This window comes from Trachypithecus francoisi, unplaced genomic scaffold (genome assembly GCF_009764315.1).
Source record: "Trachypithecus francoisi isolate TF-2019V2 unplaced genomic scaffold, Tfra_2.0 Contig01474, whole genome shotgun sequence".
NCBI lineage: Eukaryota > Metazoa > Chordata > Mammalia > Primates > Cercopithecidae > Trachypithecus > Trachypithecus francoisi.
The window spans coordinates 16,305,978-16,321,951 of record NW_022681435.1 but is presented as its reverse complement, the minus strand read 5'-3'; the positions used below and the strand labels follow the sequence as shown (position 1 = coordinate 16,321,951).

The 15,974-nt window shown below is 36.4% G+C and overlaps 1 protein-coding gene across 4 annotated transcripts in view; it reads left to right on the top strand.

The window, feature by feature from the left end:
- RTTN (rotatin) overlaps window positions 1-15,974 on the top strand; it is a 209,492-nt gene that overhangs the window by 95,673 nt on the left and 97,845 nt on the right. For all 4 annotated transcript variants that reach the window (XM_033175487.1, XM_033175496.1, XM_033175515.1 and 1 more), the window contains 2 exons: window positions 5,461-5,615; window positions 10,624-10,843. In XM_033175487.1, the coding sequence (XP_033031378.1) occupies window positions 5,461-5,615; window positions 10,624-10,843 (375 nt within the window). The remainder of the gene's footprint in view (window positions 1-5,460; window positions 5,616-10,623; window positions 10,844-15,974) is intronic.

Genomic DNA, 15,974 nt, shown 5'->3' with positions numbered 1-15,974 from the left:
AGATTTAACAAAAATGGAAACCATGTATTATGTTCAAGGTTACTTATATATGCAAGTATATTAATAGACTGAATTTCTAGAATTGTAATTGCTGAGTCAAATTGTAGAGGTATGTGTGTGATGAGGTTTTGTGGTTTTTTTTTTTTTTTTTTTTTGTTGAGACGGAGTCTCGCTCTGTCGCCCAGGCTGGAGTGCAGTGGCCGGATCTCAGCTCACTGCAAGCTCCGCCTCCCGGGTTTACGCCATTCTCTCGCCTCAGCCTCCCGAGTAGCTGGGACTACAGGCGCCCGCCATCTCGCCCGGCTAATTTTTTTGTATTTTTTTAGTAGAGACGGGGTTTCACCGTGTTAGCCAGGATGGTCTCGATCTCCTGACCTCGTGATCCGCCCGTCTCGGCCTCCCAAAGTGCTGGGATTACAGGCTTGAGCCACCGCGCCCGGCCGGTTTTGTGGTTTTATAGATAGATAACTTGTTTTGAATTAGATGGAGGTTTTTTCATATTTGGTCTTTTTGTGAATTGTATCTTGATGTCCTTGTTGGTTCTCCTCCACAATTGGGTTGTTAGTCTCCTTTCATTTCTTCTTTCCTGTCCTCTTTCTTTTCCTCCCTTCCCTTCTCCCTTCCTTTTCATCTTCGCTTTTTCCTTCCCTTTTCCTCTCCCTTCCCCTCCCCTCTCCTTGGGGCATGATTTCATTCTGGTACCTGCAACTTGGACATTAGTGTAGAGATCTTTCACCTTTTGATTAAATTTATTCCTAAGTATCTTAATTTTTTTTGGTAGCTATTTTAAATGAGTTTTTTTTGGGGGGGGCAGTTAGTGTATAGAAATGCTGATTTTTTATATGTTGATTTTGTATCCTGCAACTTTATTGAATTCATTTTTATGATCAAAGTTTTTTGATGGAGTCTAGGTTTTTCTAGATTTAAGATTATATCATCAGCATAGAGGGACAACTTAACTTGCCTTTTTTCTAATGTGGATGCCTTTTATTTCTCTATAGATTAATTGCTCTGGCTAGGATTTCTGCTACTGTATTGAGTAGACATGGTGAGAGTAGACATCCTTATCTTGTTCCTGATCTTAGAGAAAAAGCTTTAAACTTTTCACCATTGAGTATGATGTTAGCTGTGGGTTTTTCATATATGGCCTTTATTGTGTTGGGATTCCTTTTCTACTTAATTTATTGAGAGTTTTTATTATGAAAGGATGTTGAATTTTGTCAGATGCTTTTTCTGCATCTGTTGGTAGAATCGTGTGGTTTTTGTTTTTAATTCTGTTAATTTGGTGTATCACATTTACACATTTGTGTATGCTGAACCATCCTTGCATCCCTGGAATGAATTCCACTTGATTATAGTGAATGATCTTTTTATTGTGCTCTTGGTTTCAGTTTGCCAGTATTTGGTAAAGGATTTTTATATCTGTGTTTATCAGGGATATTAGCCTGTAATTTTCTTTTCCTGTAGTTCCCTTATCTGGCTTTGGTATCAGTGTAATGCTGCCATCATAAAATGAGTTTGGAGTTTTTAGAAGAGTACAGAGATTAGTATTCTTCTTTAAATGTTTGGTGGAATTCAGCAGTGAAGCCATCAATCAGGTGTTGGGCTTTTCTTTGGTGAAAGACTTTGTATTCCTGCTTTAATCTCCCTGTTATTGATCTGTTAAGATTTTCTGTTTCTTCATGATTCAATCTTGGTAGCTCTATGTGTCTAGGATTTTTTCCATTTGGTTGTCCAATTTGTTGACATGAAATTGTTAATAACAGTCTCATGACTTGTATTTCTGTGGTATCAGTTGTAATGTCTTCCCTTTCGCTTCTCATTTTGTCTTCTTTTTTATTAGTCTAGCTAAAGATTTGTCAATTTTGTTCATCTTTTCAAAATCTCAATTCTTGATTCTGTTGATCTTTTCTATTGTTTTTCCAGTTTCTATTTCATTTGTATCTGCCCTGATCTTCATTGTTTTCTTACTTTTTACTAAGTTTTAGCTTCATTTATTCTTCTTTTTCTAGTTCTTGAGGTTGTTTACGTGGTATCTTTCTTTTTGACATAGATGTTTATTGTTACGTATGTCCTTCTTAGACCTGCTTTTGCTGCATCCTGTAAGTTTTGGTTGGTTTTGTGTCCATTTTTGTTTGTCTCATGACATTTTAAAATTTCCCTTTTAGCTTTTTCTTTGACCCATTGATTGTTCAGAAGCATGTTACTTGATTTCTATGTATATGTGAATATTCCAGAATTCCTTCTTTTGTTGACTTCTAGTTTTTTATCATTATGGTCAGAAACTATATTAGATATGATTTCAATCTTGTTATATTTGTTAAGCCTTGTAACACCGTACATTTAAATTGCTGTTAATTTTGTAGTATGTCATAAGTGTTGATGTATATTTTATAATTTATTCATAGTTATGAAATTAAAATAAAATTCCTACAAGAATCTAGATGATTGTACCATAATTTTAATGCAGTTTTTGAAAAGGATTTTTGGTCCAGTTACGTTTACTTATTTGACTTTGTGTGGTATTAAACCTTTCTTTAGAAAGCTTCTACTTTATCTCATATTATCACCACAAGTGTTATAAATAATAATACTTTTAAGAGTGCACAAAAGCGAACTTAAGTATTCGCTGTCAGGTGGGTTTACTCCCTAAATATTATGATACAAGATAAATTAATATGTGTTATGTAACTACCGACGTTTAGGATAAAGGGAACCTGGAAATAGAAAATCAAGTACCTTTTAAAGTTTATCCCTTGAAGTGAGTAAAATAAGTGAGAAATGATTTAAGCAGTTCAGTAAAATAACATTTCCAAGTAAATTGCTTTGAATGTATGGACATATGTGAAAAGATATACAGAAGCTGTGGTTGCGAAAACAAAATTAGGCAGATATGAACGCCTGATTAGTCAGAAGAATGCTAAGAGGAAGTGAAAAGAAAAATCATCTAACTTCCTGAGGGAAGATTTAGGAACTTTCTCTTGTGAAAATTTTTTCTATGTGTTTTATCAAGACACTCATTTATTACAAACATACTGTAATTCTTAGGCAATTTAGGAGTTTATTGTACCTCTAATCTGTTTTTAATATGATATTTTGTTTATAATAACCTAGAAGTGCTGAATTTGAATACCTTTCTTTTTGGAATGCATTTTTTTGATGGAAATTCATAAATGTGGGGCTGTTGGTTTTTTTTTTCTTTTGGTGAAGCTTAACAGAACTACACAGCATATATATTTTCCTTGGCTGACTTTCCCGTAACAGGCTCATGTGCACTCAGACTTTATTGAGGGTCTTGCACACACTTTTGGCATAGCTTGCTGATGGATGTAAAATTGGATGTGAGGAGTGGTAACTGTGTGCGTAAAGAAAATGAGCCATCATTATAGCAATTGTTGCCTTTTAGAGGTCAACAGTGACAAAATAATGGCCCAAGTAGTTGGTTTAAAATTAGGATTGAATACTGATGTCTAAAGACAAAAACTTCAGATACGATTAAGCACTTGACATCTGTAGGCATCATTAGAGACATCTTATTCTACTCTGTTGTCCTTGAGAAATGGTAATTCACCCTATATTTTAGAACTGTTATTTGCTGAGGTTCACTGAATTTCAGTGTTAACATGTAAATCAAAGGTAAAAAGAGAAAAAACCCTCGGGAATCTTCAAGTGGAAACAAGTTATTAATAGGATGAGATTCTTTGGGAGAATCTTAATTTTTAGGTATGCACATACTGTATCAGTATATTGATGTATTAATGGTAGCTTCTACTTAATTTTTATCAGCATGTCAAAATTAATAATTCCTGATAATGACAATATGTTTTACAAGATGGAGTTTGCATCTTGGTATAAACAGTTTGTTCATTTTGTCAGTAGTTTTGGGAGTCAGAAGGCATGTTAGTGTGAGTAAACTTTTGGATATTTAGGGCTCAAAACACTGTAGAAAATATATTTATTTTTATGGTTTACTAAATGTGTATCTCGATTCTTTTATTCATATATGAAACATAAAAGTTGCAGTTATGTCTTACGCAATTTTAATTTATCCAAAGGCATATATTGCTTAAGATAAAAGAAAAAGTTGGGAAAAAAACTATTTAGATGTTAAAACACTGTAAAATAAGAGCAAAATGTCTCTACTAAATAGTTTCCAAAAGCTCTCAGTTATATTACTAATAATTGTAGGTATCTCTATATACTCTAAGAAATTTAGAGGTTTCTTTACATATTTTCATTTCTTTTCCCTAAAGAGAATGCAGTTAATTTTGAATTGAGTTATTTAGGTGAAGGATTTTATAAGAACAATAGTTACATTTTGATTATATCTCTTTTTGTATGTTGTTATGTGCACTAGTGATGTGACACTGTGCTGAGGATGGAATATTAACTAGCTTTGGAGTAAGATGCTTCTTGCTCTGCCTTTGTGTGTCTATGACTTAGACAATTATTTAACCTCTTTATAAATCTGTGTTCCCATCTGTAAAACAGGAATGAAAATGCAAATCTTCTAGTTTAGTCAAAAAGTCAAATGAAATCTTACTATCTTTTTTCTTTTTAGCACAGTACCTGAGACATCATAGATGATTAATAAATATCCCATATATGATTAATGCTTCTGATTAATGTAACATTTTCTTTTGTCAATATTATTAGGAATAATCCTTTATTTTTTTTTAGTTGGGAAAAGAGGAAAGATTTTAGAAATCACTAATATTTGTTTACTAGTCTATCAAGTTGGCAAAGATTATTGCAGTAATAATTCACATAGCATTGGCTTGGGCTCTGTGGGTCTTTTCATATCCTGTGTAATTGTATGTATTGGTACATTTTTTACAGGGACAATTTGGCAATATATATCAAAAAAGTAAAACTACTATAATATTTTGGCTTAGTAGTTTTATTGCAGAATTCATACATAAGATCCAACTTGAGTACACCGTGTGTTGCAGCTTAGTAAATTTATGCATCATTGATTATCCAGGAGTTAGTGTGGTAAATCCTTATTGTTGAAAAACAATCAGATATTAAACTAATGTTTTTGCAGAAATATTGTTAGTAGGAAGGAAGAAAAAATGGTTATAGTAATGATTTTTTTCACTTGATATAAGTTTGTGAAAAATGTATAGTTTTAATTCTGTTTATATTCTCAGAAACACAAAGGAGAGTTATATATCGATATATAATAGTGGCAATTTCTGTGTGGCATGATTATGTGTGGTTTTGTTTTTCTCATTCTCCTTTTTTTCTATTTTCTATGATAAATATGTTTTTCTTTTGTTGAGAACATATTAAACATCTTTTGAATTTAGAACATCTCTACTAATGCAGTAGAGGCCCACACCTACTAGTTAGGTAATATAACTCTTAATCTAGAACGTGGTTAGCAACAAAAACCTTTATAGGAAACAATATGTAGTTCAATTGGTAAATATATTTTTTACAAATTTCATTTTTTAGAATGCAAACCCACTGTTAGACCTCTTGGTTCTGACAGAGTCACAGGCACGAGAAGAAACAGATGATATCCGGACTGCTGTCAGGCAACAACTTCAGAAAGAACTGATGGCTCTTTTTGATACCTTGCTGCTCAATTTCATGGAAGTTACTGACAGGTACCATTTGTAACATTGCAGGTTTAGGTGCATTTATATAGAACCTAATTTTTCTTTGATTTTCAAAGTTTTACTTTGTAATTCTTTAAAATTAAGGAATACTTCTTTCAAATACTTAAGTAATAATCAGTTATAGTGTTCTGTTTGTTTTTGTTTCAGTTTAATCTGTTACAGCCTGATTGTACATGCTTGGTCTCCTTCACTACATACATGCACACATGCACTCACACATATGCACACACACAGCGTTTTGTTCTCTAGGGTTTAATTCCTGGTTCTCTCTTAATTATCTACAAATCTACTTGAGCAGTCATACCTATGCCTGTGACCTTATGATTATCCTTACACTGATGACTTTCAAATACATAGCTCTACTTATGAATTCTGTTTTTTAAAAATAAAAAGTTAAGGTGAAAGTCACTATGTTGACCATTTTAAAATGTGCATTTGAATGGTTTTTAATATATCCATAATGTTTTGCAACTGTCACTACTACCTAATTCCAGAACTTTATTATCACCCCCAAAAGAAGCCTTGTATCCATGAAAAAGCCCCTCCCTATTCACACGTTCCTCTGGGCCCTGGCAGCCACTAGTCTTCTTTCTATGTCTGTCTATTTGCCTATTCTGGATATATCACATAAATGAAATCAAACAATAATGTGACCTTTTGCGTCTAGCTTCTTCACTTAGCATCATGTTTCCAAGGCCTTTGCATGCTGTAGCAAATATCACTACTTATTTCTATGACTGAATAATATTCTATTTATAGATATGCCATGTTTTGTTTATTCATTCATTCATTGGTGGACATTTGAGCTGTTTCTACTTTTGGCTATTATGAATAGTGTTGCTGTAAACACTCATATACAAATTTTTGTGTGGACATGTGTTTCAGTTCTCTTGTGTATATAACTAGGAGTGGAATTGCTGGTTCATATGGTAACTGTAATGTTAACTCTATGTTTAACTTTTTAAGGAAATGCCAAGCTGTTTTCCACAGCAGCTATACCATTTTACATTCCCACCAGCAATGTATGAGTGTTTCAGTTACTTCATATCCTCACCAACACTTGTTATTATAGCCATCCTAATGGGTGTAGACTGGTATCATTTTGGTTTTTATTTGCATTTCCCCAGTGAAAAATAATTTTGAGCATCTTTTCATGTTCTTATGGCTATTGTGTATCTTCTTCAGAGAAATGCCTATTCAACATCTTTGAGGATTTAGCATCAATGTCCATCAGGGATATCGGCCTGAAATTTTCCTTGTTTTGTCTTGTTTTTTGCTTTAAATATGTCCCAGAGATTCTGGTACATTGTGTCTTCATTCTCATTGGTTTCAAAGAACATCTTTATTTCTGCCTTCATTTCGTTATTTACTCAGTAGTCATTTAGGAGTGGGTTGTTCATTTTCCATGTAGTTGTGTGGTTTGGAGTGAGTTTTTTAATCCTGAGTTCTAGTTTGATTGCACTGTGGTATAAGAGACTGTTTGTTATGATTTCCGTTCTTTTGGGTTTGCTGAGGAGTGTTTTACTTACAATTATGTGGTCAATTTTAGAATAAGTGCGATGAGGTGCTGAGAAGAATGTATATTCTGTTGATTTGGGGTGGAGAGTTCTGTAGATGTCTATGAGGTCTGCTTGGTCCAGAGCTGAGTTCAAGTCCTGAATATCCTTGTTAATTTTCTTTCTCATTGATCTAATATTGACAGTGGGGTGTTAAAGTCTCCCACTGTTATTGTGTGGGAGTCTAAGTCTCTTTGTAGGTCTCTAAGTACTTGCTTTATGAATCTGGGTGCTCCTGTATTGGGTGCATATATATTTAGGAGAGTTAGCTCTTCTTGCTGCATTGATCCCGTTATCGTTATGTAATGCCATTCTTTTTCTCTTTTGATCTTGGTTTTAAGTCTTTTGTGTCAGAGATTAGGATGGTAACTCCTGCCCTTTTTTTTTTTTGCTTTCCATTTGCTTGGTAAATCATCCTCCATCCCTTTATTTTGAGCCTATGTGTGTCTTTGCATGTGAGATAGGTTTCCCGAATATAGCACACTGATAGGTCTTGACTCTTTATCCAGTTTGCCAGTCTGTCTTTTAATTGGGTCATTTAGGCCATTTACATTTAAGGTTAATATTGTTATGCGTGAATTTGATCCTGTCATTATGATGCTAGCTGGTTGTTTTGCCTGTTAGTTGATGCAGTTTCTTCATAGTGTCGATGTTCTTTACTATTTGGTATGCTTTTGCAGTGGCTGGTACCGGTTGTTCCTTTCCATATTTAGTGCTTCCTTCAAGAGCTCTTGTAAGGCAGGCCTGGTGGTGACAAAATCTCTCAGCATTTGCTTGTCTGTAAAGGATTTTATTTCTCCCTCGCTTATGAAGCTTAGTTTGGCTGGATATGAAATTCTGGGTTGAAAAATATTTTCTTTAGGAATGTTGAATATTGGCCCCGACTCTCTTCTGGCTTGTAGAGTTTCTGCAGAGAGATCTGCTGTTAGTCTGATGGACTTACCTCTGTGGGTAACCCGACCTTTCTCCCTGGCTGCCCTTAACATTTTTTCCTTCATTTCATACTTGGTAACTCTGATGATTATGTGTCTTGGGGTTGCTCTTCTCGAGTATCTTTGTGGTGGTCTCTGTATTTCCTGAATTGGAATGTTGGCCTGTCTTGCTAGGTTGGGGAAGTTCTCCTGGATCATATCCTGAAGAGTGTTTTCCAACTTGGTTCCATTCTCCTTGTCACTTTCAGGTACACCAATCAAATGTAGATTCGGTCTTTTCACATAGTCCTATGTTTCTTGGAGGCTTTGTTCATTTTTATTGTGTTTTCTCTAATCTTGTCTTCATGTTTTATTTCATTAATTTGATTTTCAATCACTGATATCCTTTCTTGGTGACCTTCGGATGGGGTCTTTGAGTGGATGTGCTGTTCCTTTCTGTTTGTTACTTTTCCTTCTGAGAGTCAGACCCCTCTGCTGCCAGTCTGCTGAAGTTTGCTAAAGGTCCATTCCCGACCCTGTTTGCCTGGGTATCACCAGCGGAGGTTGCAGAACAGCAAAGATTGCTCCCTGATCTTTCCTCTGGAAACTTTGTTCCAGAGGGGCACCTGCCAGATGCCAGCCAGAGCTCTCCTGTATGAGGTGTCTGTTGGCCGCTACTGGGAGGTGTCTCCCAGTCAGGATGCACGGGGGTCAGGGGCCCACTTGAGGAGGCTGTCTGACCGTTAGCAGAGCTCGATTGGTGTGCTGGGAGGTTTGCTGCTCTCTTCAGAGCCGTCAGGTAGGGACGTTTAAATCTGATGACGTTGCGCCCACAGCCACCCCTTTCTCCAGGTGCTATGTCCCAGACAGATGGGGGTTTTTTATCTGTAAGTCCCTGTATGGGGCTGCTGCCATTTTTTCAGAGATGCCCTGCCCAGACAAGGGAAATCTGGCAGTCTGGCCACAGCAGCCTTGCAGAGCTGCAGTGGGCTCTGCCCAGTTCGAACTCCCCAGCGGCTTAGTTTACACTGTGAGTGTAAAACCACCTACTCAGGCCTCAGCAATGGCGGACGCCCCTACCCCACCAAGCTTGAGCGTCCCAGGTGGATCTCAGACTGCTCCTGTGCTGGCAACGAGAATTTCAAGCCAGTGAATCTTAGTTTACTGGGCTTGATGGGAGTGGGACATGCTGAGCCAGACCACTTGGCTCCCTGGCTTCAGCACCCCTTTGCAGCGAAGTGAACGCTTCTGTCTCTCTGCCGTTCCAGGTGCCATTGGAGTATGGAAAAAAAGAACTCCTTTAACTAGTTTGGTGTCTGCCCAAATGGCCGTCCAGTTTTGTGCTTGAAACCCAGGGCTCTGGTGGGATAGGCAACCCAGGGAATCTCCTGGTTTGTAGGTTGTGAAAACTGTGGGACAAGCACAGTATCTGTGTGGGCGTTCCTCAGGCTCAGTCTGTCATGGCTTCCCTTGGGTGGTGGAGAAAAATGCCCCGACCCCTTGCACTTCCCAGGTGAGGCAACGCCCCACCCTGCTCTGGCTCGCCCTCTGTGGACTGCACCCACAGTCCAACCAGTCCCAATGAGATGAACCGGGTACCTCAGTTGGAAATGCAGGAATCACCCGCCTTCTGCGTCCATCTCGCTGGGAGCTGCAGACTGGAGCTGTTCCTATTCGGCCGTCATGCCGGCAATCCCCTCGACCTTTTTTTTTTTTTTTTTGAGAGGGAGTCTTGCTCTGTCGCCCAGGCTGGAGTGCAGTGGCGCAATCTCGACTCACTGCAAGCTCCTCCTCCCGGGTTCACGCCATTCTCCCGCCTCAGCTTCCCTAGTAACTGGGACTACAGGCGCCCCGCTAATTTTGTGTGTGTATATTTTTAGTAGAGACAGGGTTTCACCGTGTTAGCCAGGATGGTCTTAATCTCCTGACCTCACGGTCCGCCTGCCTCGGCCTTCCAGAGTGCTGGGATTACAGGCGTGAGCCACCGCGCCCGGCCTTTTTTTTTTTTTTTTTTAAGAGGTGGGAGTTTCACTATCTCACCCAGGCTGGAGTGCAGTGACACATTCTTAGTTCACTGTAACCTCAAGTTCCTGGACTTAAGAGATCCTCCCGCCTCAGCTTCCTGAGTAGCCGGGACTATAGGCGTGCACCACCACACCTGGCTAATTATGTTTATTTTTAAATTTTATTTCATTTTTGTAGAAATGAGGTCTCACTGTGTTGTGTTGCCCAAGCTGGCCGCCAGTAATCCTCCCACCTCAGGCTCCCAAGGCGCTGGGATTACAGGCGTGAGCCACTGCCCGTGGCCCAGTGTAATTGTTACTTGTGTTTTGTATGACATTCTCTAGTTGGTATTTTATGGTTTCCTTGAAAAGTCTCGTTTTGATAGAGAATATTTTCTGCCATTTTGTCTAGTTCATTTTTTTTTCTATTACTGTGAGTTTAAGTAACGTTTTATAGCCAGTAAGATAGCCCATTAAGCCCATTATACTTCCTTGGTGATTGATTTTCCCTCTTCTGCGTACATAGGAAATGCTCGGAACTTCTTTACGTTTTTCAAACACAACTGGCTCTGAAACTGCTCCAGTGTCTGAAAGTGACGGATGCGCCTCATTTCTATGGCCTGCCGTCCCTTGAGCGGACCTTACGAGGAATGGCTAACCTCACTGCGTTTCCGGGGTGGAGCTCACACTCCCCTCTCACAGAGCCTCTCGATATCTGTGTGAAGTACTTGTCAGGTCTCCTTGAGGTAAGTAAAAATAACGCCCCCTCCCCCCCGCCCATGGTACTTATTTATTATTTATTGATTGCTTTTATTTTGTGCCAGACCACAAGTGCATTTTATGTTACTCTATTCAATGTAGAATATTATGCATTGTTTATATAAGTCATAAATAGTGAAATGTTTTAGTGATTTTTATTAATTGATAAGGAAGGTCACTTTTATAAATACCCTCATTTTCAAAAAAATAAACGGAAACTTTTGATGCTCAAAGAAAGTGTTCACTAGAGCATTTCAGATTTTGAATTTTTGGATTAGGGATGCTCAACCAGTAAGTATATGATATAGGTATTTCAAAATCCAAAGAACACAAAAATTCAAACACTTCTGGTCCCAAGCATTTGGTATACGGCATACTCAGTCTGTACAATGTTAAAGGATATTTGTTTTTTCTTTTTATTCCAGTTTGTGCAGTTTTAGATGCTACCGCTATGAATATTCTTACCTTTTGGTGAAAATGAGCATCTTTTTTGAAATTTTATCTTCTGTTACTGAAATATGTAAATACAGCCAATTTTTATACATTGACCATGTATCCAGCAATTCTTATTTCCAATATCAAAACAAAAACCTTTAATTTTTCACCCTTCAGTATGCTGTTTATAGTTTTTTTGTCAATTAAGAAAAATCAACTAAAGGAAGTTTTCTTTTGTCCTGTTTTGCTAGGAGCTTTGTTTTTTAATTCATAATTGTATATTGCTTTTTTCTGTATCTTTTAAGATAATCACACAAATTTTCTCTTATATTCCATTATTGATTGATTTTAAAATGCTAAACCTTGCATTTCTGGAAACATTTCAGTTAGGTTGTGATGTATTATTCTTTTTATATATTAATGGATTTATTTTCTCAATTTTTTAGAATTCTGAAGTTTTTAGAATTATTCTACCTATTTCCTCATGTAAAAATGTTTTTTGAACTTTGCATCTTTTTTCTCTTAAAGAATTTGTTAAGTTTTTAATATCAAAATCATTCCATTCTTATGACTAAAATGGGAGAATGACGAATTAATGCAGCAGGGAGATTCTAAGAACATGACCTTTTCAACCATTTTAACTCTTTTCCTTTATATAACTTTTTTTTTTTTTTGGAATAGCTGATTTGCATTAGTATGATTTTGTTCTCTAATGTTAGGTAGAATTTGATTGTGAAACAATCTTGGCTTGCAGTTTTCTTTTTGGGAAGATAGTAAATTATGAAATGACTTTTTTTTTTTTTTAAGACAGAATCTTGCTCTGTTGCCCAGGCTGGAGTGCAATGGCGCGATATTGGCTCACTGCAACCTCCGCCTCCTAGGTTCAAGTGATTCTCCTGCCTCAGCCTCCCAAGTAGCTGGGATTACAGGTGCCCACCACCACGCCCAGCTAATTTTTGTACTTTAATAGAAGACAGCATTTCTCCAGTTTGGCCAGGCTGGTCTCGAACTGCTGACCTCAGGTGATCCATCCACCTTGGCCTCCCAAAGTGCTGGGATTACAGGTGTGAGCCACCGTGCCCAGCCTGAAATGACTTTTCAAATAGATCTAAAATCATTCAGAGTTTCTTTTTATTTGTTTCAACCTTAGTAAGTTGTGTTTTTGTAGAATTTAAAAACTTTTTATCTAATTTTTAAAATTATTAGTATAAAGTTATTCATCAAATCATCTTACTTTTTAAATGTCTGCTGAACCTGTGGTGAGGTCCCCTTTCATTCCAGACATTAATTATTCCTTTTCTCAATTTTTCTTGATTTATCTTTCTAATAGAATAAACCTTTGGCTTTGTTGATTCTCTGTTTAACATTTTTCTCCTGTTTTATTTCTGCCAATATTTATTATCTCCTACTTTTAGTTTAGTTTACAGGTCTTTTTCTAGCATTTTAAAGTAGAGGCTTACGTCATTGATTTTTTTTAAAGTCTTTCTCGAATGTGCATTTTTAACTCTAATCCTCTAAGCATGGCCTTATGCCATGTTTTTATTATCATTAGGTCAAAATATTTCTATTGTGATATAATAAATATGACAGTGATATGGTTGTACATAGTTCTATGAGAACAGCCTCATCACAGAGGCCTGACAGTTTTACATGTCTGCCGTTGGGCTTCATAGACAAGGCATAACCACTGGATTATGCCAGATTCTTGGCAGAATTTCCCATGATCCTTCTGGAACATGAGAATATGAAAGGCTTATGAGCAGCTGACTATACAAGGGTGATTCTCATTTATTTCACTGTCTGTTAGGAAGTGAGGAGGCTGTTATTGGTTCCTAAGTTCCTATGAGGCTTTCTTCCTTGCTCTCCTTGGGGCGTAACTACAGGTTATAAAACTGCTTTACTGCAACTTGGCATGGGCTTCTCAGCAACAGAGTGTCCCACATCTGTGTTACAGTCATCTGGGCCCTTTGTTTCAATGTCATCCTGTGCAAGGGATACTAGGAGCTGGCACCTTTGACTATTTTTGCTTTTGCTGTTTGTGTAGGTAGTAAACTGTCTGAATCCAAAAAGTACTCATTGTTTTCTTCCTGGACAAATCTGTCAGCCTTGTTTTGATTGTTAACCGTGTTAGGACCTCGAGAATGACTCTTATAGGAAGCATTGTAGAGTTAGATTTTGAAAGATAAGTAAATGGATAGCGATAGGAATAGACATTCTAGACATGGAATTCTCTGATAAAATTGTATCTGTAACCTCCTGGGTTTTTTTTTTTTTCCACGCTGTGGGTGCCTTCTTGCCATTATATAGTCTCTACCTACTGCCAGATTATTTTTCAGAAACATAAATTTTTCAGTCCAGACTTCTTTTCAAGAGCCTAAGTCTCAATAATTTTGCATTTTGAGTTTTGTCTCCATTGTAGTTTTTTCCCATGTCTCTGAATTTTCAGTTATATCTGGCTGTTTTTCCAAAATAAAAATGCGTTTTAAAAAGACTACTTCTTTCACATAGTTTCCTCTCTTTTAGGGGTGGCAGTCTGTACAAAAAATTTAAACTCTAACTTATTTATTTACCTTCCTTTAGTAAGCCTTTTCTTATTCTTCCAAAGTTGGATTCTTACCTAATATTGTTTGGCCTTTCCTGTAGGTTATATACCTGTAATAATTTGTATGTGGCTATTACTTAGTACATTTTATTTTTATTTATTTTACTTTATTTCTTTGAGACAGGGTCTTACCCTGTTGCGTAGGCTGGAGTGCAGTGGCACAATCACAGCTCACTACAGCGTCAACCTGCTGGGCCCAAGTCATCCTCCTACTTCAGCCTCCTAAGTAGCTGGGGCCACAGGTGTGCACCGCTATACCTGCCTGTTTCTAAAATTTTTTTGTAGAGATGGGTCTCACTATGTTGCCCAGGTTTGCCTTGAATTCTTGGGCTCAAAGGTTCTTCCCACTTCGGCCTCCAAAAGTGCTGCTATTACAGGCATGAGCCACTCTACCTGGACCTTTATTTTGTTTTCTGCATTGCTCTAGTAGACTGTGAGCTTATAAGTATCATCTTTAGACTATTTCTGCTATCCCATGGCTACTTCATTGACCTAGCATAGTCATTTGCTAGGTCATGTAAAAAAAAAAACCATTTTTACATAGTGGTTACTGAATCAGTTAATTAATATAAATGCTACATAATACATATATATTGGGTATAGTTTTTAAATTAAAATACAGTTTGAAAAACATTTTGGAAACATGACATAAATGATTATAAAATATGTTTTATTTTTGTATTTTTATTAAATAATGATTTAATTAAATAATAAAAATATTTTATTAAATAATGATTTAAATAATATATATATATACACACACACACACACACACACACACACGTTCAGTGTAAATCATACTTTGGTCTTATCTAGAACTTTTTTCCAAAAACACATATTGTTTTTTAAAACAGATTTAAAGGTTATAAATACTCTTTGCTGTACTATAAAGTTTAATATGAATTTTACTGGAGTCCCTTTAATAAAATAAATTTCATTTTTAAAGTATAAATATTGAAAACGGATCAACTCTCAGTATACCAATTAGTTATTTTATGCTGTCTATGATCAGAAATGTATGAATTTTTAAAAACTGGTATATTAAAGAGTTAGTGATAATATTTCTTAGAAAGTCAGCTCCTCTAGTGCATTTAAAATATAATTCAGTTAGTCTAGCTAATGGCCTGTCTATCTCATTAGGTTTTTCAAAAAAACAACTCCTGGATCCAATGACCTTTTGAATGGTATTTCATATCTTGATTTCTTTCAGTTCAGCTCTGATTTTGGTTATTTCTTGTCTTCTGCTAGCGTTGGGGTTGATTTGTTTTTCTCTGATTCTTTCAGTTGTGATGTTAAGTTGTTAATTTGAAATCTTTCTAACTTTTCAATGGAGGCATTTAGTGCTATGAATATCCCTCTTAACACTGCCTTAGCTGTGTCCCAGAGATTCTGATGTGTTGTAACTTTGTTCTCATGAGTTTACCTGTGTAACAAACAATTCACATGTACCCCTGAACCTAAAAGTTTAAAAATTGAAAAAAATATATAATTCAACCTATAAGTACCTAGTTTATAGCATTTTTTGTAATGTGATTTATAAATACTATACTTATAAACCTTTTACAGAGTCTGTCTCCTCTAGAAAGTGAGTTTTACTGTTTGAAATCAGGAATAAGTGAGGACTTGCCACAGCGGTAACTAAACAATCAGTGAAGTGTTGCCCCATTTATATTTAGAAACTATCAGAAGTGCTTTTGTTTTAAAATTATGTGTGAAGACTTTAGATCACACCTATGTTTCAAATACCAGAAATTGAAAAAAGGGCTTAGTTCTAAGTAAGAAGTGTAGTCAAAAAGGCAATAGTCCATTCTGTGTTCAGTTGTCTTTGAGGTAATACAACTTAGTAAAAGTTTGTTAGCTATAGGATACATAAAAAGCACAGTCCCTGTTATGTAATGTTTCGCAGTTATAAAAATTTTGATTAGCAGATCTTGCTTTGGTTTAAAAAGGAGTTTGTTTCATGCTTCATAAACCATGTCAAGCAGAAAATCTTTATGTCTTCATGTTAAATGGCAGTAAAATATTAGGAAGAAATCTGTCGCTTTTGTTAGCAGTTGTAGCAGGGTAACATTTACTCTTGG